This window comes from Vombatus ursinus, unplaced genomic scaffold (genome assembly GCF_900497805.2).
Source record: "Vombatus ursinus unplaced genomic scaffold, bare-nosed wombat genome assembly UNPS02015255.1, whole genome shotgun sequence".
Lineage (NCBI taxonomy): Eukaryota > Metazoa > Chordata > Mammalia > Diprotodontia > Vombatidae > Vombatus > Vombatus ursinus.
In genome coordinates this window covers 25,866,871-25,888,028 of record NW_020955033.1, presented here as the reverse complement: position 1 = coordinate 25,888,028, position 21,158 = coordinate 25,866,871, and the positions used below count along the sequence as shown (strand labels likewise).

The 21,158-nt window shown below is 37.7% G+C and overlaps 1 protein-coding gene across 1 annotated transcript in view; it reads left to right on the top strand.

Moving 5' to 3' along the window:
- LOC114031711 (GREB1-like protein) overlaps positions 1-21,158 on the top strand; it is a 148,257-nt gene that overhangs the window by 44,262 nt on the left and 82,837 nt on the right. Inside the window, exon 6 of the mRNA XM_027846868.1 lies at positions 2,763-2,885. Coding sequence (XP_027702669.1) covers positions 2,763-2,885 — 123 coding nt within the window. The remainder of the gene's footprint in view (positions 1-2,762; positions 2,886-21,158) is intronic.

Here is a 21,158-nt window from a genome sequence, read left to right as displayed (position 1 = left end):
ACTGATGATTATTGTATAGTGGGGAGGATGACAAATTAATAATAATTAACATTTATACAATACTTTTTATGTGTCAGCCCCATTGCTAAACATTTTCCAATTATTATCTCATTTGATTCTCATAACAACCCTGAAAGTTAGGTGCTGTTATTATCCCCATTTTACAGATGAAGAAACAGAAACAGAGGTGAAGTGACTTGCCCAGGGTCATACAGCTAATAAATGTCTGAAGCTGAATTTGAACTCAGGTCTTTCTGACTCCAGGCTCAGTGCTCTATCTACTGAACCACCTAGCTGCCCTACGGTCAGACCTGCACTTTAGTAAAATGATTTTGGTAGCTGAGTAGAGGACAGATTGAAGTAGGCAAAAGACTTGAAGCAGGAAGAACAGCTAGAAGCTTATTGTAATTGTCCAAGCTCAAGGTGATGAAGGCCTGAACTGCAGTGTTAGCTATGTGAGTAAAGAGAAAGGGGTATATATGATAGGTGTTCTGATGGTAGAAACCGTTTTGGCAGTAGATTAGATATATGGGGTCAGTGCAAGAGAGGAGTCAAGGATGACATTAAAGTGATGAGCCTGGAAAAGTGGAAGGACAGTGATTCTCTTGATAGTAACAGGACATTTAGGAAGACAGGGTGCAAGGAGGGGGCTTGGCTTTAGCAAGGAAAAGGACAATCTTCATCTGAGCTAGGAGTGAAGAAAAGATAGTTGGACAATACCGTCTGAGTGATGTGAACTGAGAAGGGTAGAAGGAGTTCTCGGGGAATGGCTTCAATTTTTTCACTGAAATTTGAAGTGAACTCCTCATCTGAGAGGGTGGGGAGTGGTGAGATCAGGGGAAGTTTGAGGAAGGATAGAAAGGTATGGACTAGATGCTGGGGTGAGTGGGATAATAAAAATGTTTAATTGAATTCAACATATATTTTAAATTTATTTTTTAGTCATTTTGAACTTAAATGCATAAAGAAAAAAAAACATTTCCATCTACGCAGCACAACATAAAAAGAGGATTCACTATAAAACCATGAATTTATGTTTCATACTTTTTACTTTAAAAAAAACTATATAATATACATCGTTTTCAAAGCTACCCTGTTTTCTATGCTTTTCTTTCTAAATATTCTTTTATTCTTTGCTGTGTACTTTTTATTTTTTTCCCTTCCTTCCCATCCTGCTCTGGAGGTGGCTGCTATTAGATACAAATATGTATATGGGATAGTAAATTGATGACAGGTGTGAAACAATTGGTTTGCTATAATAAGGGCTCAGTTGAGATATGGAGCAGATTTATAGTGTACACAGTCAGTGTGGTTTCCTGATTTTTCCATATCTGTTTAATAGCAGGTGAATAAAAGTAAAGGAGGTAGTTACTGGAAATAATCCAGGGTTGGAGTTTGGCTAAAGTAGTTATAAGCTGTATAGTTGTTGTTGTTGTATAGTTGTGTAGTCGTCTAAAGTAGTTATAAGTTGTGACTTGTCCAGGGTCACAAAGCCAGTCTTTGTCAGAGGCAAGACTTAACTCAGGTTTTCCTAGCTCCACAGCCAGCTCTCTCTCCTATTCTGGTCTTGGAGTCAAAAAGATCTGGGTTCTGGTCTGGACATACTAATGAAGGTTTGCATATATATACATATACACATATATGTGTATATACACACACACACATGCATGCGTGTGTGCACACACCCACACACATGTACACTGGGTACCATTTTGAATTTGAGATGAGAAATTTGTTGTGCTATACTGACATTTTTTTCCTTCGTCAGAATCTGAAGGTTGTTTTGTTTGGTTTCCAGAGAAAGGTACTGTAGCACATCATAGTAGAAGGAGATGTTAGGGATGTGTTCAAATATATTCCTACATCTGGTTTACTTAGGAACTCTCTGGGGAATAAATGTTAATCCAGCTAACCCACTATATTTTCCTTTCTTATGTACGACCGTGTATGTGGTATATAACATGACCTGTGACCAGAAACACTTATGTGGTAATTTCAACCCTTGGAACTAACCTCCCACTGTGTATTTGACGTTGTCTCATTACACAGAGTTTCTAGAAAGGTTTCACTAAAATCTCACTTAATATGAAGCTTGATGAGATACGATTAGTCAGATTAAATATCTGCCTGCCAATTTGATGTTCGTTCAGCATGCCTAGAATTCTAGGGCTTTGCAACTTCTGTTTTCCTCTGGTGAAACCTTGCATCTACTGGAGGTCAGCTAACATTGAGTGGGGAGAACTAAACCCCCCGTAGACCATCTGACTGAGTTGATTGGCCTGTGTTTGAATCGTCCTCGAACATAAGGTTAACTAGTGTTTGAAAGCTTACCGAGATTTTCTGAATTGTTGACCTGTTAACCTTTTCCCACAGAGGAGGCTCAAACTGATTCATAAAAATGAACATGACAGTGTTTGTGGAAATACAGCTCAGGTTATCTAAGTTGCACTTACTGCCCCCCCCCCCCCTCCCCCAGCGCTTACCCCAAGCCTCCACTACATACATACCTTTTAACCGTGATAGTGGACTACAGGAATTTGCAATTTGGATTTTTTCCTTGTCCTCATCCTATGGGAGTCAGGCTCAGGGGATGGAGGATTTGTGAAGATGCAATGATTTACCCCTTGAAGGCCAGCTCTTTGTTCTGTCAGTTAGGTTTTAACCTTCACGGCTGTAACCACCAGATCCCTGTCACTTACATCACCACAAGCTGGGCCTGTTCCTGTGCCTCCTCATGCATTGTGGCTCTTACTCGTTTCTAGAATGTAGAAGCCGACAATCCTCTGCTGCTTGCCACTCTGCTAAACCAAATTCTTCAGTGTCATCAACGGTAACCCCAGAAAATGGAACAACAAATGGATACAAATCAGGATTCACCCAAACAGGTACGGCCTATTGTTTTCTTTTCCATCCTCGGGTGTACCAATGTGCATTCTCTCAGAGGTGTCAGCACACTGTAGATGGACTTAGAGGTGCTGTAGTTAGCTTGAACTGGAGTAGAGTCGATGATTATATCTTCAGCACGAGCATTTATATATACCTCAGGAGTTGGCAAGATTGCGGATCAGGGCTTGGTTTATTATTCTTTTGATTATCTCGACTTAAGAAAATGTTAGTAGCACGGCGTAAAAGTGTGTTGTGCATACATTTCCGTCCCTAGGGAGCAGCTTCAGAGTCAGTAAAACCTGAATTATAGGACCAGGTCCCTCCCTCTGACAAATACCGTGTGACCCTGGCCACGTTGTGGAATAGTTGTCTGCTTGCATTGGTAGAGGAAATTTCCTCACTGGGATTTCCCTATGCCAATAAAATCACATTTATGTATACACACACACACAGGTGTATATCATGTACAGGATCTCTCAATGTATGGGCAAATGAAATAATATTCATAACGTTATTAGCACCCATGTCTGATACACAGTAGGCTCTTATTAAATGCTTATTTCCTTTCCTATGTATGTGTACATGTATATTTATATAGAAATGTATGCTTATGTATATATGTATATGATTTGAGTGGATATCCATTGACTGGTTCCGTGAAGTTTATGTGCGTATAATTCCAAGCAAGTCACTTAACTTCAAAGTTATATATACATATGCATACATACACACACAGATATATATGTATACCTACATACTCATGCATATGTAGACATACATGTATACCCAAAACTTCATAGATTCTTGTTAATGGCCATCCACCAAAGCAGTGCTGATGATTAAGAAATAAGCTAAAAGTGGCATTGTCGTCCATTAGATAGACAGCTGGCCTTCAGAATCAGGAACCTGGATCAACGTCCTGTCTCTGACATATAGGCTGTAGGAACCCAGGCTCTTAGCAGCTCTCTAAGATGTTAAATTGCAGACTAAGTGTTAATCTATATTAGTAGAGGGAATTTTTTTTTAAATTGGAATTCCCTACACCAAAATAGATATATGTGTGTATACATATACCATGCCATACATACAGATGAATATACCCTCTTATATTCATGCATATGCATTGTACGTTGTATGTGTGTATGTGTAGTTTTGAGTGGGTGGTCACTATCAAGGAACTGTATAAAGCTTACATGTACATGTATACACACACAGTCACTGACAAGAAATTTTGTAAAAATATATTTGTGCCTATATGTATATATGTATGCACATACATGCATATGGCTATATATGCCCAAATCAAAACAAAATACAGGTTTTTTTTAACCCTATATACTTCTTGTAAACCAATTTTTAAATGTGGATGGATCTATCAGTTTTCTATCATTGTCTTCAAGGATAATGACAATCAGTTATTTAATTTAGATATGGTTGGTAAAACTGGTTATTTAAATTGCTTTATAGACCCTTCCTCACTAAATAATTACAGAATCCTGAGTTCTTTGCCTAACACTTAGAGAATGTGAGAAGAACGTATAAAGAATATGGTTTTAGCAGCTCCCAACCCCTAACTGTGCAGATTTTCTAGCAGCATGTAAATGATTTGGTAGTGATAGAGTGAAGTTTCCCAGAATAAATTATGCCCATTCTCATATTAATATATAGAAAGGGTAAAAACTGACCCTGGCCCTGGCCCTTGAAGCCCGCCTGCTGCCAACAAAGGGAAAAAAATTGACAAGAAACAAGGAATGGAAGAAGAGAGCAATCCAAGCAGTCCTTCAGAGTACCATCCCCTTTGATTTTTTTCAGAACTATCAGATGGTCAGTCTGGTCCTGGTGGCCACTCAGTAAATATTGTTGATTGACCAACCTAAAAACTGTATAAAATTCTGGCCTTCCTAAGAGTAACAGAGGAGAGGGCTCAGAAGATAGCCACAAAATAAGGTGGGGAGAAACAAAATGATCTGAGATCCTTTAGGTTGGAGAAGAGAAAGGTAAAAAAGGCCCTGACGGACATAACCAGTTATATAAAGAAGAGTGGTCATTCTTTCCATTGAGAGTAAAAGAAAGAGAAAGTCTACCTAAAGGACTTAAGTTTTATATAGGAAAGAACTTTCTTATGTAAGAGTTTTTTTTGTTTTTTTGTTTTTAAACCTAGTGACAGTTACCTAGGAAGGTTCTGGAAAGTTACTTCTGGGATCTTTTCCTGAAAAGAGTAGATTATGTTTTATCAGCATGATCCTGCTCAGAGAGCACGGGATGGGGCTTTGCAGAGTCAGAGCTCTTTACAGATATAAGATCACTTAATTAAATATATTGGTGGCAAACATAGCTGTATTTGAAGCAGCTCTAGTGAGATGATTGGAACAGGATTTTTTTCTCAGTGATTCCATCTCTATGGTCTTATCCTTAGGATTCGTGAAGTGGATTTTTGTTTTAACTTTTAGTGCCGTGTTGGTTAAGAAAGACTAATTTTGAAATTCAAAAGATGTTGACTCTTCTTAGTGAGGCCAACCAGGATAGGGGAGAGAACAGGACTTTGGACTGAGAAGGAGTGAACATTTGTTGACTCAGTAACTAGAGGGATGAAAAGTGAAATTTGGATATTGGCATTAAAAAATACTTCATTCTTACACCTACAGTAATTGTTGACATAGATGACTACACTAGAACTTTAGCTTTCTACCTGAACTGTGCTATTAACGTGGGACCCAAGAAATGGTATTTATAAACTACAGTGCTGATAACTAAGAGATAAGCAAAAAGCAGCACTGTGGTCCATGAGTTGGAGAGCTGGCCTTCAGAATTAGGAAGACCCAGATCCAAGTCAGCAACTCTCTTAAAACTGTAAATTGCAGATTAAGTATCAATCTATATTAGAAGAGGGAATTTTTTTAAACTATGAATTCCCTGCACCAAATAATTCACAGGAGCAGTCAAAGAGAAAAAAGGTAGAATGGAAAGGGTACCTTCTCTAGTATTAGAGGGTTTGGGTTAGAATTTTACTTCAGCTGCTTAATACCTGTTTGACCTTGGGCAAGTCACTTAATTTCCTTCTCATCTCTAAGATAAAGAGGTTGACTAGATGGTCTTTGAATTCCCTTTCAATTCTAGATCTATGAAAAATGATCATACTAAAAATAAAAATGGCACAAGAGCATAGTTTCAATTATGCTTAGCAAAATTGTCTTGCAAAGTTGAATGTTTTGCTCTAAGTAAAGAGAGTCAAGATTAGGGCTTTCGGGAATTAGCAGAAAGGCCCACCTATCCCAAAGACCGTGAAGGGCCAGAGGGAATAAAGTGACCTGAAAGGTAACAAGGGCCCATAGACTGATTTTAAGTACAAAGAGATATTCCCAGTACAATTATTCATATGCTTTTCAATAATAGCAGCATCTATATAACATTTTAAGATTTGCAAAGCATTCTACATATATTCTCTCATTGATCATCATGATAATACTGTGAGGTAGGTGTTATTATTATCTCCATTTTACAGATAAGGAAAGCAAGGCAGAGAGAGGTCGTGATCCAGTTAGTAAGTGTCTGAGGCTGGCTTTGAACTGAGGTCTCCCTGACTAAGTCAGTGCTATTCATTGCTTGTCCCAGCTGCCATCTAGCATCACAACAATGTAAAAGTGTGATCAGTTCATTTTAGGTAAAATTAGGTATTAAAAATAATTGCAGGATCAGCCCAGAAGACTTACTCAGAAGGAAGACTTCTTGAAAATGAGCCCTGTGAAGCTAGAAATTTCAGTTCCATAAATTTCTATACAAGGTGCTTGAAGCTTAAATAGTGATTCCTTGGTTCCTACAGATGCTAGGAAGAAGGAGATTATGGGAATTGAACATTAGCATTCCAATTCCCCTACAAACATTAGTCAGTGTTTACAAAAGGCACCTTGCCTGAGATAACAAGCTCCATCCTTTCTTAGGGGATTATATTTCTAATCGGCTAGGGGAGTACAATGTTTAAACAAATTTACGTTTAGCCGTGGCTTGTGGTCAAGGTTTCTTAGAGGGAGTGGTTTGGATCAAACATTGCATTCTATTTGGGAGAGGGAAGGAACTTTTATTTATAGTTTTTTCTTGACCCCAGTTTCCAGGGGTTTATAATAATTGTATGTATATATTTTATGTTTTGAGTACTGCTTTCCTTTTATTCTTTGCATATGGCTTTCTTTTCACTGACTTTTAATCAATCAGCTTGATAATTCATATTGTAACAAGTCTTTTAAAAAATATTCTTACCGTCCCCACTTTCAGAAATAGCATATGTCTATATAAAAATTCAACTTGATCAGGGAAACCATAGTATAATTCGCAAGAAAATTTTTCCAGTGTTGTTGAGGATTGAAGTATGGGCTTAGTAAATAACCAATGTATTTTCAAATAAAAGTATAAGAAAAAATTAATAGAATTAACATTTTGTGTAACTTACAGTTATGACATTCAATTCTATACATGATTAGAAATTTCCTGTAGAATTTATAAATTATTAGGACAGATGCTGCCAGGTGAGTAAACTTCCCTAAGCATAGGATAATGTGCTTGTTTGAGGGTCCATCTAATTCAGCAATGTGTGATGAGTGCCAAGTATGTGTTCAGTCCACTAAGCTATTACCTTGTGTTTTGGGTGATTATTAACTTATTGATAAGTGCTATCTTTTGTATATAAAGATGATACCAATCATTCAACATCATCAGTAGGACATTCAATTCAAGAATCATTTACTATGAGCTACTATACAAGGCTCTGAACTAAGTACTAGGAAATACAAACACAATAAGGCAAGGTTCTAGCCCTGATGGGGCTTGTAGTCCTGTAGTAGATAACAAGAGGCACACAAATGACTACAAAATGACCAAAAAAAAAAAAGTATAAGCAGGAAAGTTTTGAGAAAGAGAAGTTTATTTCCATTTGGAGAGTTCAGAGAACACATCATGTTCAGGGGGAGGGGGAGGTGTGACAATTGGGATGAGTCTGGAAGGATGGGTAAGATTTCTACAAGGGAGTGCATGAAGATAGGATTTTAGATATAGGGAATGCTATAAACAAAGCCGTGGACACAGGGAAGCAGGGGATGTATTTGTAAACCAGTGAGTGTGTGGGCTGGTTTAGCTGGTGAATAGAACAGGAAAAGGACCTAAGATAAGATTGGGATGTGATGTTAGGATGAGATAATAATAGTAATAGCTCAGATTTTATGTAGTACTTTCAAGATTTGATAATGGATTGTGGAGTGGATTGGACGAGGGGAGAGAGAGTGGCATCATTTAAAAGACTATTTCAGTAATTCATGACAGAGCAATGAATGAATGAAGAGGTAATGAAAAATGTAACTAGCATGGTGACAGTGGTAATAGAAAACAGGGGGCAACTACAGGGAATACATTCTGAATATGGAATTTGTAATATTTGACAATTGATTGTATTTGGGAGATAAAAGAGAGGAAGGAATTAGTGCACTGTACACACAAGGCCTCTGTAAAGTTGAAATAAAGAGAACAGTAAGTTTTCAAATATGGGTATTTGGGGAAATGGTGATGCCGATGGCAAAAATTAGCAAGTGTAGAGAAGGATATTTAAGGAGAAGTATAAGTATGGCATGGACATGACAAGTGTGAAGTGCCAGTAGAATATCTATATGGAAATATCCAATATTTGAAAATGTGGGGATGGAACTCAGGAGAGAACACAGGATTGGAGATACAGATTTGATAGTCATTGAATAGAGGTAATAGTTGAAGCTACAGAAATGAAGAGATTGCTAACAAACTATTATATATGAATATAATTTTATTATAAGAAATGAAAGATATGAAGAATTCAGAGAAACATGGGAAGACATGTATGAAGTAATACAAAGTTAAGAACCAGATCTCTCTCTCTCTCTCTTTTCCTCTCTCCCTCTCTCTATATAAACACATGTATATTTATTGATTACACATATACATATAAAGAGTAGAATAATGTTAATGAAAACAATACTAAAAAGCAACTGTATTCAGAACAATTTTGAATCTGCAAAACAGGATAAAACATACATCTCTCTCTCGTGCCTTAAATGTGAGAGTCTATGGGTTCGAAATGTTATATCTACTTGTAGACTTCCTTGCTTTGTTGGTCAGTCTTGCTTAATTGTTTTTCCTTGTTACTAGTTAGGGTTAAAAAGCTAGTGGGGGGGGAATAGGATGGTAGTGGGAAAATATGTTGGGAGATGACTGTGATGTTAAAAAAAAAAGAACTGTCACCTGTTTTTAAAATGGTGGTGAGAAATATATACCATGACTGCAACAGTTAGAAGAAACAGAAAAACCATTGTTAGTGAATGTTGAGAATTATTGAGGTCAAGCTTACCCCCCACGAAGAGATAAGAGAAGACACCTCTCTAGCTCCTCTGCAGAGCTGGGGGTCCACAGATGGTGAATATTGAATATTGCATCAGATTTTTTTGATGGGTTGATTGATTTGGCTGAAATTTTTTCTCTTCCTCTTTTAAAGTAGCTATTGTAAAGAATGGCTCTATGGAAGGGGGGAAGAGGAGGGAATCGGGGAAAATGTCAGTGATATAAAAATGAGAAATATCAATAAGAATATTTTTAAATGTTAGAGGGGGAAAGGAGGTGATGATTGATAGAGCTTAATCCTGGAGAAGGCAGAACATGATGGGAACAAAGGCATAGTGGAAGAGTTAGCCTAGACAAGGAGGAAAAGTACTAGTCCCTCTGAGACAGGAGAGAAGTAAAGATTCTGCATTATTTTTCTTTCTAGCTAGTGATAGAGATGTCATTGAGCCATGCGTTCACTCTCACTGATTCCCTTTGTGACCAATAGGATGAATTTTTCTAGGTTAACAGTTTTTATTAATTAATTCATTCAACAAATATGTATTGGTGGTTCATGGCATTGTGGTAGTCACTTAGAAGATAAAAAAGATAAATAATACACAGTCAATGTCCTCAGAGAGTCATCTTCTCAAAAGGGTGAAGAGTCAGCTATACAGTTAATATAACATAAATCTAACAGGAGGAGCAGGAAAAGAAGAAGAGGGAGAGAAGAAAGAAATTAAGTGTGATGAGACAAGATAATGGAGAGATCCTTTTAGCAACATAATAACTGAATCTGGACACTCCACAGCCAATCTAAATGCTTAGGCATCAGTCATCTGTATGTCTATAAAATCTAAAGGGTTACACCATTGTTGAACCTAGAAACTGCATATGGAGTTAAAAGAAACTTCTGATGTTGATTACTATCAACACACACATGCATTCATCAAAATAGTATGAATTTTTAAAATGACTATCAGGAATCAGAGGTATAGAGTGCAGACCCTGAGCTTGAAATATAATCTGTACATGAAATTGGCTGTTTCCTACAAGGCTTGAGCCTCTGTAGATGCTTCCTTAGAAGATTCCTGGGGTGCTGGTCTGGCTTGGTTTGAGATTGGGCAAGCACCCTCTGCTAAGATTACAGTTGGGAAGGAGAAAGAAGAGTAGATCCTCCTTGTAGGATCCTAAGATTTGGAGCTAGAAGAGACCTTAAAGGATATTGGGGGATGGGGGACTATAAGGCAGTCCAGGTTAAGTGACTTGCCCAGAGTCACACAGCTAGTAAGTGTCAAGTGTCTGAGGCAGGATTTGAACTCAAGTTCTCTGCCGGTGCTCTATCCACTGCGCCACCTAGCTGCCCCTCAAAGAAGACATTTTACAGATAAAGAAACTGAAGTTTAGAGAGGTCTCTATATTCTGATGAAATCACAGATCTGGGGGGAAGAGTGTCAGGTGCTAGTAACACAATCTAAATGAAGTAGTCTCTGTCCTCAAGGAGCTTACATTCTATGGGAGGAGGGTAGGGATGAGGTAGAACATGTACATATTTAAGTAAACACAAAATATATAGAAACTCTCTGAAGGTAAGACTTGAGGAAGATGAAAGACTCTAAAATTACTTTTAAGGTCATGCACTTGGGAGAGATGGTGATGCTTTCAGCAGAAGAAAAAATATAACATATACTACTGTTTCTGCTACGTTACACTGCTTTTCCAAGAAGCTGAGAGAAGGAAAAACTCTCTTCCATATGCTTCCCCCCTACCTCCAAGACCACCTATTTTCACAGCTTACTACTATAATGCTTCATTTGATTCTAAAAATATATGTTTTATTTACATTAATTTACATGAATAGCTTATCACTTAAGCAAGATGGTCATACAGATCATTAAATGTCTTACTAACTGTGCTTGATTTAATTTCTACACTAAAACTCTCTTCATGTGTTTGTGGTCTTCATGGTTAGTGGATCATAGAGCATGGTTTTTGCCTCATGATTGAGCAAAAGTGTCATGCTGTGGAGAGAGTTTTCTTTTCGGAGTCAGAAGACCTCTATGGGAATCCTATCTCTGACGGTTATCATGTATCTGACCTTGGCCCAGGATCTTAACCACCATGGACCAGTTTCTTTAACTTTAAAGTGAGGGGGTAGGGTGGAGTGGAACGCTGAACTAGATGACCTCTTAGATACTTTCCAGTACAAGATCTGTGATTTTACGAATTTCCCAAATTAGAAAAAACATAGTTCACACAGCAGGGTGTCTAAACTGGACAATAATCAATCAACCAGCAAGTATTTATTAAAAACCTACTATGTGCTTAAGTGCTGGGGATACAAGGTAGAGAAGAAAAGTATTTACATGGCATCTACTATGTGCCAGGCACTGGGCGAAGCTAATACTTACAAATATCTCATTTGATCTTTACAACAACCCTGGGAGGTAGGTGCTATTGTTATTCCCATTTTGCACTTGTGTAAATTGAGGCACACAGGTTAAGTGACTTGCCCTGGGTCATACAGCTGGTGTCTGTGGCTAGTTTTGAACTCACATTTTCCTTACTCCAGGCCCAGTGCTTTATCTGTTGTTTACAAGTACAAAGGATGAAATAACTCCTGCTTGTATTGAGCTTACTATTCCAGTAGGGTAAACAAGTACATATAAAAATACATACAGAATACAACATAAAGTGAATAAATACATATACATACATATGTATGTATGTATATATATACATACATGCATACATATACACACACACACACATATATATATATGGAAGAGGATACTAGTAATTGGGAGGACCAGGAAAGACTCCATGCAGAAGATGATGCCTGTGTTTTATCTTAAAGGAAGAGAGGGATTCTGTGAGGAGAAGGTAAGGAGGGAATGCATTCAAGGAATGGAGGGTAGCCAGTACAAAGATATAGAGGTGGTATTCTCTATGTGAGCAATGGAGAAAAGGCCAGTTTGTCTGGGCCACAGAGTGCTAAAAGGAGAGTAATATCCAGTAAGGCTGGGAAGATGGGGTGGGGTCGGGCTGTGCAGGGCTTCAAATGTTAATGAGAGATTTTTTATTTTATTCTAGAGTCATTAGGGAGCCAGTGAAGTAGGGGAGTCACATGGTCAGACCTACACTCAAGGAAAATTACTTTGGCATCAGTATGTAGGATGGACTGGAGTAGGGAAAGACTTGAGGCGGGGAGATTAGTTAGGAAGCTATTCCAATAATCTAGGTGAGAGGTGATGAGTACCTGAACTAAGATAGTAACTGTGTGAGCAGAGAGAAGGGATCAGATGCAAGAGATGTTGTGAAGGGACAAATGTCAATATTTGGCAACTGATTAGATATTTGGGGTGAAGAAATGAGGAATCCAGAATAATGCTGAGATTACCAACCTGGTAGACTGAAAGTCTGGGAAAGTCAGGAAGAGGGGAAGGCTTAAGGCTAAGATGAGGAGTTCATTTATGTTGAGTTTAAGATTTCTCTGAAATATGCAGTTTGAAATGTCCAGGAGGACATTGGTGATATGGAACTGAAGCTCAGGGAAGAGACTGAAGCTCAGTATATAAATCCAAGAGACACCTACATAGAAATGATAGTTAAGCCCTTGGGAACTCATAAGGTTACTGAGAAAGAGTATTGAAAGAAAAAAGAAGATGTTAGTAGAGAACCTTGTGGAACACTGACAGGGATGTGATATGGGATGATGAACCAGTAAGGGAGACTGAGGAATGGTCATACAGGTAGGCGATAAACCGGGAGAGAGTAGTGTCATGAAAACGCAGGGAGGAGAGAGTGTCCTGGCGGTGAGAGTGGTCAGCAGCGTCAATACAGCAGATAAATCTTAATCTGAAATTATTGCCAAAAAGTTATTAAACTGCATATGCCTTATACCCTTTGACCCAGCAACACCACTACTAGGTCTATTTCCCAAGATGATTAGGGAAAAAGGAAAAGAGCCTATATGTTCTAAAATATTTATAATAGCTTTCTTTGTGGTGGCAAAGAACATGAAATTGTGGAGATGTCCTTCAATTGAGGAATGACTAAATGAGTTGTGGTATATGATCGTGATGGAATACTGCCGCGCTATAAAAAAATGATGAGCTCAGTGATCTTAGAAAAACATGGATAGACTTGCACAAAATAATGAAGAGCAAAATGAGCAGAACAAAGAGAATGTTGTATACAGTAACAGCAATACTGTTTTAAAAACAACTTTGAGTGACTGTCATTTTGACTATTATATATGCCCAGATTAACTTCAGAGGACCTATGAAGGAAGACACTATCTGCATCCAGAGAAAGAACTGGTAAATAGAAGTTTGTATGGAATGAGTTTACATATAGATATATACCTATACATAGTTGTGTCTAATGGTAGCCATCTCTAGGATGGGGGAGAGAAAAAAAAAGTTATATGACAACTTTATTATATATTTAAAAGGAATAGCAAGTTGTGAGTAATAGATATGTAGTTTTATGTGCAATCATCTTTTTTTATTCTATGTTATGAAAATGCTTGTGTTATTGCATAAATTAAAAATAAAAGAAAAAACATAAATATTGAAGGATTAAGGTTAAGAAAAGAGTATCATATTTGGCAATTAAAAGATCATTGATTACTTTAGAGAGAGTAAAACTGGGTGATGAAGTTGAAAGTCAGATTAGAAAGGGTTGAGGAGTGAGTGAAAAGAGATGAAGTGGAAGCAGCTGAGTATAAACAACCTTTTCAAGGACATCGGCTCAGAGAGGGAGGAGAGAGATAACATGATAGCTTGAGGGAGTGAGAGGAGAGTTAATTTTTTTTCAAGGATGGAGGGAAGTTGGGAATGTTTGAAAGCAATAGGAAAGGAGCTGGTTGATAGGGAGAGGTCGAAGGTTCAAGAGAGAGGAGGGATAATTGAGGGTGCAATCTGCCAGAGAATACAGGAGATGATAAGATCAAGGTCAGATGGTTTGACCTGGGCAAGGAGAAAGGCTCCCTTGTTGTGAGAGACTAGGGGAAAGGAAGAGAAATTGGATGATGGTATCAGTGGGTTTTGAGGTGAAGATAATGGGAGAAGACACATCAGATGGCCTCATTTTCTTTTTCAGTAAAGAGACAAGGTCATTAGTTGATACAGAGTAAAGGTAGGGAAGATGGGAGCAGGGAGCTTGAGGAGGGAAGAAAAGATTTGGAATAGCTTCTGTAAGGAGTGGGATAAGGAATGGGCAAGAATGTATTTTTTAGTTTCAGATTTGTTATAATATGTAAAATGAAGTTACCTTTAATCATGTAAGTCAGTCAGCCAGTCAGCAGGCATCTAATAAGTGCCTACTATGTGCCAGGCACTGTGCTAAGTGTTAGGGATACAAAGAAAGGCAAAAGACAGCCCTTGCTCTTGAGGAGCTCACAGTCTAATGGAAGAGAACACGGAAAAAAAAATACAAGATAAATTGGAGATAGTCAACAGAAGAAAGGTACTGGCACTAATGGAGGATCAGAAAAGGGATTTTGTGGAAATTTGTGGAAGGTGAGACTTTAGCTGGAACTTGAAAGAAGCCAGGAGGTAAACGTGAGAAGGGAGAGCATTCCAGGCATGTGGGATAGCTAGTGAAAACACCCTGAGTTGGAAGATAAAGTGTTTTGTATTAGAAACAGCAAGGAGGCCAGTTGTCACGATATCATAAAGTATATAAAATATAAGAAGCCTAAAAAGGTAGGAAGGGGCCAGGCTGTGAAAATCTGTGAATGCTAATCAGGATTTTATATTTGATCCTAGAAGTGACGGAGAGCCACTGGAGTTTATGCAATGCCATTGTCATTTGATCAATGACATGGATGACGTGGTCAGATTTGTACTTTAGACAGATTACAGCTGTGTGAAGGGTGAACCAAAGTGGGGAAAGATATGAGGCAGGGAGACCAGCCAGCCAAATATTTGCCGTATTATTGACGTTATGTCCAGATGTGAGGTAAAGGTAACAATCCAACACCTGTCTTTTAAGTCCTTTATATATGCCCCTTCCGTTTTGAAGAGGAATGGTCTTCCAACTGGCAAGTATACTGTAAACATAGCAAAGGAAGATTGGAGGCTGAGATACATCAGAAGCTAGTAAGAGAGGATTGTGCTGCTTTAAGTATACTTGTGGCTCCAGGTCCAGACTAATTACTGAAGGAATTTATAGATAGTATTGTAGAACTGCTGTTGGCAATCTTTGAAAAATCAAGATAGTAGGAATAAATATTAAGCCCCTTTTCTTTAATATTTTACAGTACTTCAAGAATCTATTCTTTCCTTCCTGGGGATACTTCCTCCACTGACACAGATTGTAAACCCTCTATTCTTATTTGATTAGGAGATGCTATAGCCAAAAAATTTTAATCACTATGTAGACAACCTAGTGATATTCTGAATTTAGGCTTGTCCTTCAGTGGCAAACATCAATTGCATTGCTGAGTCTATCCTTGAAACCTTCCTGTACTCTTATGTTATTCCAGGGCTTGTCCTCTGCTGGCAGAGACCCCAGGACCACAACTGCAAGACAATGAGAAGGTTAAATTCTATACCAAGATTTTAAAAAATCAGCTGTACAAGTACAATTTGGAAAGATGATTTTAAAGCAGTTTGTGTTTAAAAAAAAAACCCACAGGGAAATGTTTCCCAGACTGTGCTCTATGTACCCACTGTATGTCATATTCTATGAGAAATTTTCCATGTTAGTAATATGATCTCTTCCAAAATATTCAGGAAGAAATTATGCATCAAAATAGTCAATGAAAAAAAAATTAGTGCAAAAAAATTTAATTTGTTCAATTTTGCTCCAGAATACCCTGACTCCATTTGTCTCGTGGGTATTCTATACTCTGAGTGTATTTCAAACCCCAGAATGTTCTATGACCCGACAACTTGGGAAAGGGCATAGGAATTTTAGCTAACCAAAAGATTAGTATTCAGATGTGCCAGTGGGGATGGAGTAGATATTTCCACTGCTTCCTAGCTTTATGATCATGGATAGCCAAGTCTCTTAACTAGTTTCTTCATCTGTAAAATGGGGATAATAATTCTTTTGTAATGCTTAAAGTGATGGAGAAATGCGAGTTATCATCATCCCAAACAGAGGGAACCTTAGGAGTGTGTGTGTGTATACATACATTCATGCCTATATACACAGGTACTCACCTAGTGGGAAGCATAAATGGCCTGAATATGTAGATATATGTATATATGTGTGTATGCATATACATGTATATATAGACATATAGACATACACACACACACACACACACAAACACAAACACAAACACATACATATAGTTTCACATACCGGGTTAGATCCTTAGTTACCTGAAAAACTTCTGTGCAGAATGACTCATTCCCTGGTGATCCTAGCTAACGGAGACTTTACTGTAGTATGATATGATGCAAAATAAATCTTCTGGTATGGGTCAGATGACCATTTGATGAGAATGTTGTTGAGAGTATTCCTATTTTTGAAGCACTGTTGCATAATGAATAGAGAGCTGACAAGAAAGAACTGGGTTCACGTCCCACATCTTCCACAGGCTGACTCTGTAACCTTACCTGGGCAAGTTATTTAAATTCTCAATGCCCCAGGAAATTTTCTAAGACTATAAATTGCAGAGTAGTTTCCGGTTTTCATTGTTAGAGGGTTTCCTCTACAGGTGTTTCCTCTACAACAATTAAATCACAATTCTAGACAAAAAAAATTCTAATTTAAGCATTATTTAATTTTAAATGACCTTTAAGATCCCTTTCAACTCTGAGATTCAAAATTCTCTGATCATGAAGCATTATTTTGACTGTTTCATTTATAAATAATTGCAGGAAAGAGAATCTAGAAAAGAGTGAGATATGCTATAATGTTGAAATGAGAGATAAAAGTAGTTTGACAGTAGATTCAGAATTGAGAACAGAAAGGAAAAAGGTACATTCAGAGAAACTGAAGAAGACTTCAGCGTTCGTTGCTTGGGGGCCAGGACTATTGACCGTATGACTGACAGAATCTGGGTGAGGCAGAAAGTAGGGCTGAAAGGATAAGAAATTTTGTTTTTGTTATGTATAGTTTGAAATGACAGTAAAATACCCAGATTGAAATACCTCAGACTGAATTAAATGAAAAGTGACAGCATATGACGTAAAGATTATGATCATTCACTTTTAAAAGTCAACGTTTTCTGACTTCTCTATAAAGTCTCATAAAGACCACTGACATTATTGTATTTCAATGCTAATTAATGTTTAATTAATTTGTCCCTTATCCTCCCATAATCATTTGTATCCTCACCCATAAATTTGTTTGAATTCATAAATAATGCAAAACAATTACATACATAATGAGCCCTGTAGAAAACAGTAACTAATATAAAGTGAGAAACATGCCTACAGACTTTCCTATAATGGATTTAAAGCTTTTTTAATGATGTAATCAATGAAATTATTATAATTTGATTTTTAATTTACTTGTGCAAATCTTATCAACTGCTTATAAATTTGGCGGTTCTGGCTACAATTAAAGTTCATAGTTTTTTTCCTTTGACTGCTAAAACAGATGTGGATACTTAATCTAAGGTTCCAACCAGTCCCACCTAAGGTTATTGTTAGAGAAAGAGCAGGTATCATGAGACCAGGTAATACTTTTCCAGCTGAGAAGCAGGTAAAGTCTCTGCCTTTGAAGAGATATTTTGAAGAAGGCTTCAGCTTGGAGAGTGGCCAAACTGCTGGGTTATTAATGTAGAGTGAGGCAGACGTTACCAGAGATAAAGGCTGCCAAACTGAGAGCTCCAAGGCAAGAGGCAAAGCACAGATCAGAGGTGTGCAGATCACAAAGCTAGAAATACAGATGAAGAGAGGTTATCTAAGGTGAGATTAGAAAGATCAGGAAATTCAAGTTCTACAAAGTCTCAAACAGTTGGTAAAACTCAGAATCATAGGAGGCATTTACATATTTTCATATTTAGGAAGGAGACATCAGCATTCCATTTCTTTGTTGTTGTTCATTTATTTGAGTCCTGACCAACTCTTTGTGACTCCATTTGGGGTTTTCTTGGCAAAGATACTGGAGTGGTTTGCCATTTCTTTCTCCAGCTCATTTTACAGATGAGGAAACTGAGGCAAACAGGGTTAAGTGACTTGCACAGGATCACGCAGCTCTTATGTGTCTGAGGCCAAATTTGAACTCGAGGAGATGAATCTTCCTGACACTAGGTCAGGAACTCTGTCCACTGCGCCACTTACCTACCCTCTTCTAGCTTCCCCTGAATTAGATTCTGCTGGACAGTTCCCTGCTCCCACAGGTTGAGAATCTGCCTCCCTCTAAGGAAATGACTCTCTCTGAATGGTAGCAGATACCCACTTGGTACATATGCATAAATACTTATGATAAGATTTTGTTGGTCAAAACCATAGCCTGTTTTTTTATCCTTCTTTTTTACAATGTTCTATGTTCATTTATTTTTAAAATTTTTTTATTAATTTATTTTGATTTATCAACAATCACTTCAATAAACTTTTGAGTTTTAAATTTTTCTCCTCCTCCCTTCCTGCCTCCCTCTCCAAGAGAGCACACAATCTGATATAGGGTATACATATACATTCCTATTAAACATTTTCACATTAGTGTTGTTGTAAGGAAGAATTAGAACCAATATGAGGAACCCCCAGAAAGAGGAAACAAAACTCAACAGAAGAAGAAAATAGCAAATAGTATGCTTTGATCTGCATTCAGACTCCATAGTTCTTTCTTTGGATGTGGATAGCATTTTCCATCATGAGACTAAGTCAGTCAACATTAGTCATCACACAGTGTGGCTGTTGCTGTGTACAACGTTCTCCTGGTTCTGTTCACTTCACTCAGCATCAGACCATACAAGTCTTTCCATGTTTTTCTGAAGTCTGCCTGCTCTTCATTTCTTATAACACAATAATATTCCATTGCATTCATATACCACAACTTGTTCAGCCATTCCCCAATTGATGGGCATCCCTTCAATTTCCAGTTCTTTGCCATCATATTTTTGTACGTGTGGGTCCTTTTCCCATTTTTATGATCTCTTTGGGATACAGCCCTAGAAGTGCTATTGCTGTGTTAAAGAGCATGCACATTTTTACAGCCCTTTTATAGCATAGTTCCAAATGGCTCTCCAAAATAGTTGGATCAGTTCACCACTCCACCAACTATTCATTAGTGTTCCAATTTTCCCACGTCTTCTCCAACATTTATCATTGTCCTGTTTTGTCATGTGGGCCAATTTGATAGGTGTGATATGGTCCTCAGAGTTGTTTTGATTTGCATTTCTCTGAACAGTAGTGATTTAGAGCATTTTTTATATGACTGTACATGGTTTTAATTTCTTCATCTGAGAACTGCCTGTTCATATCCTTTGACCATTTATCAGTTGGGGAATGCTATGTTCATTTAAATTGATGAGTTTTACATTAAATGTGAACCCATTCCATAACTCCTACAATTTGGATTTTTACCAATTTTTAATTAGAAATAAAAAAGCTTGGGGCAGCTAGGTGGCACGGTAGAGTCAGGAAGACCTGAGTTCAAATCTGGTCTCAGACTAGACATTTGACACTTACTAGCTGTGTGACCCTGGGCAAGTCACTTGACCCCAATTACCTTGCAAAAAAAGAAGAAGAGTTAATATAGCTTTTTAAATTTCTTCTTTTTTTTTTAGCCTGAAAAAACCAACTGACTTCCCAGAACCAACTTTCTTTCAACTATTGTACCAAACTCATTGGCAAGCTTTGGAAAGAGAGAGACAATGATGTAGTGCAGTGGTATCAAACTCAAATAGAAAAGGGGCCACTGAACCATACATAAGGATCCCTCTGGGTCACATTGACTTAGTGAACAACATTTTAACATTATCTATGTTCTGTTATTTTAAAATTTATTTTGTTAAATATTTCCCAATTATATTTTGGTCTAGTTCTGGCTATACTCAGAAATGTTGTATAGGGAATGCTAGACTTGTAGAAAGGAAGAACCAGGTTCAAACCCTCTCTTCTTTACTAGTGACCAAAGGCAAGTGACTTAAGTTTTGCCTGAATTTTTGGCAAATCTCTATGACTAAAAGGTATAGAAGGGTTGCTGTCTTCATGTTGGTGTTCCATCAGTAAAATCATAAATCCTTCATGTATTGGATGTAAGTTTTAGAAAAAGAAAGGGACTATCCTGCTGTTTTGAAGTTTTGAAAATCTCTTTGTATTTATAATTATTAAATTCTGAAGAAGAACTTAAAATTAGTCCCTGGTGGTACTAAATGCTTGTGTAGGTAGATACGTGAACTCTCTTAAATTTAACCACCAGGTGCCATTGACAGCCAGTCACCTGATTCTGGTTTAACTCTGAAGACCTGGTTCCTAGGCAGTCCCCACCCTCATCTTGGTAGTTTGCCCATATCTCACTGTGCAGAAGTGATGAGAGTAAGTGCTGTGTTCAGGTTTTCTGAGTGTCACAGGCCTCAGCTCCATCTGTGTCTTTCCCTGTAGGATATTCCTGACTTGTTATCAAAGGGCATGGGATTGTGAATTTACCAAATCAGTCTCAGTGCCCCACCTACCTATAAAACCTCACCTTCTTTCTAAACAAAGTATATTGAAGTGAGTTCTGGTCATGTGACCTTGGCATAATGTCACCATCCACCATAAAAACAGATAAGCATGCTTGGCTACTACCTAGAGTTGTTTTTACTCTTAGAATAGAATTGATAAACAAAGATTACATAATAATTAGAACACAATGCATTATAATAATAATAATAATAAACATCTACCAAGCAACTACAAGCCTGCCATTCACCTATACTCTGGAAGTTACTACCCAAAGGATTAATCCGGGGCACCTAGGTGGCACAGTGGATAGAGAACCGGCCCTGGAGTCAGGAGTACTTGAATTTAAATCCGGCCTCAGAC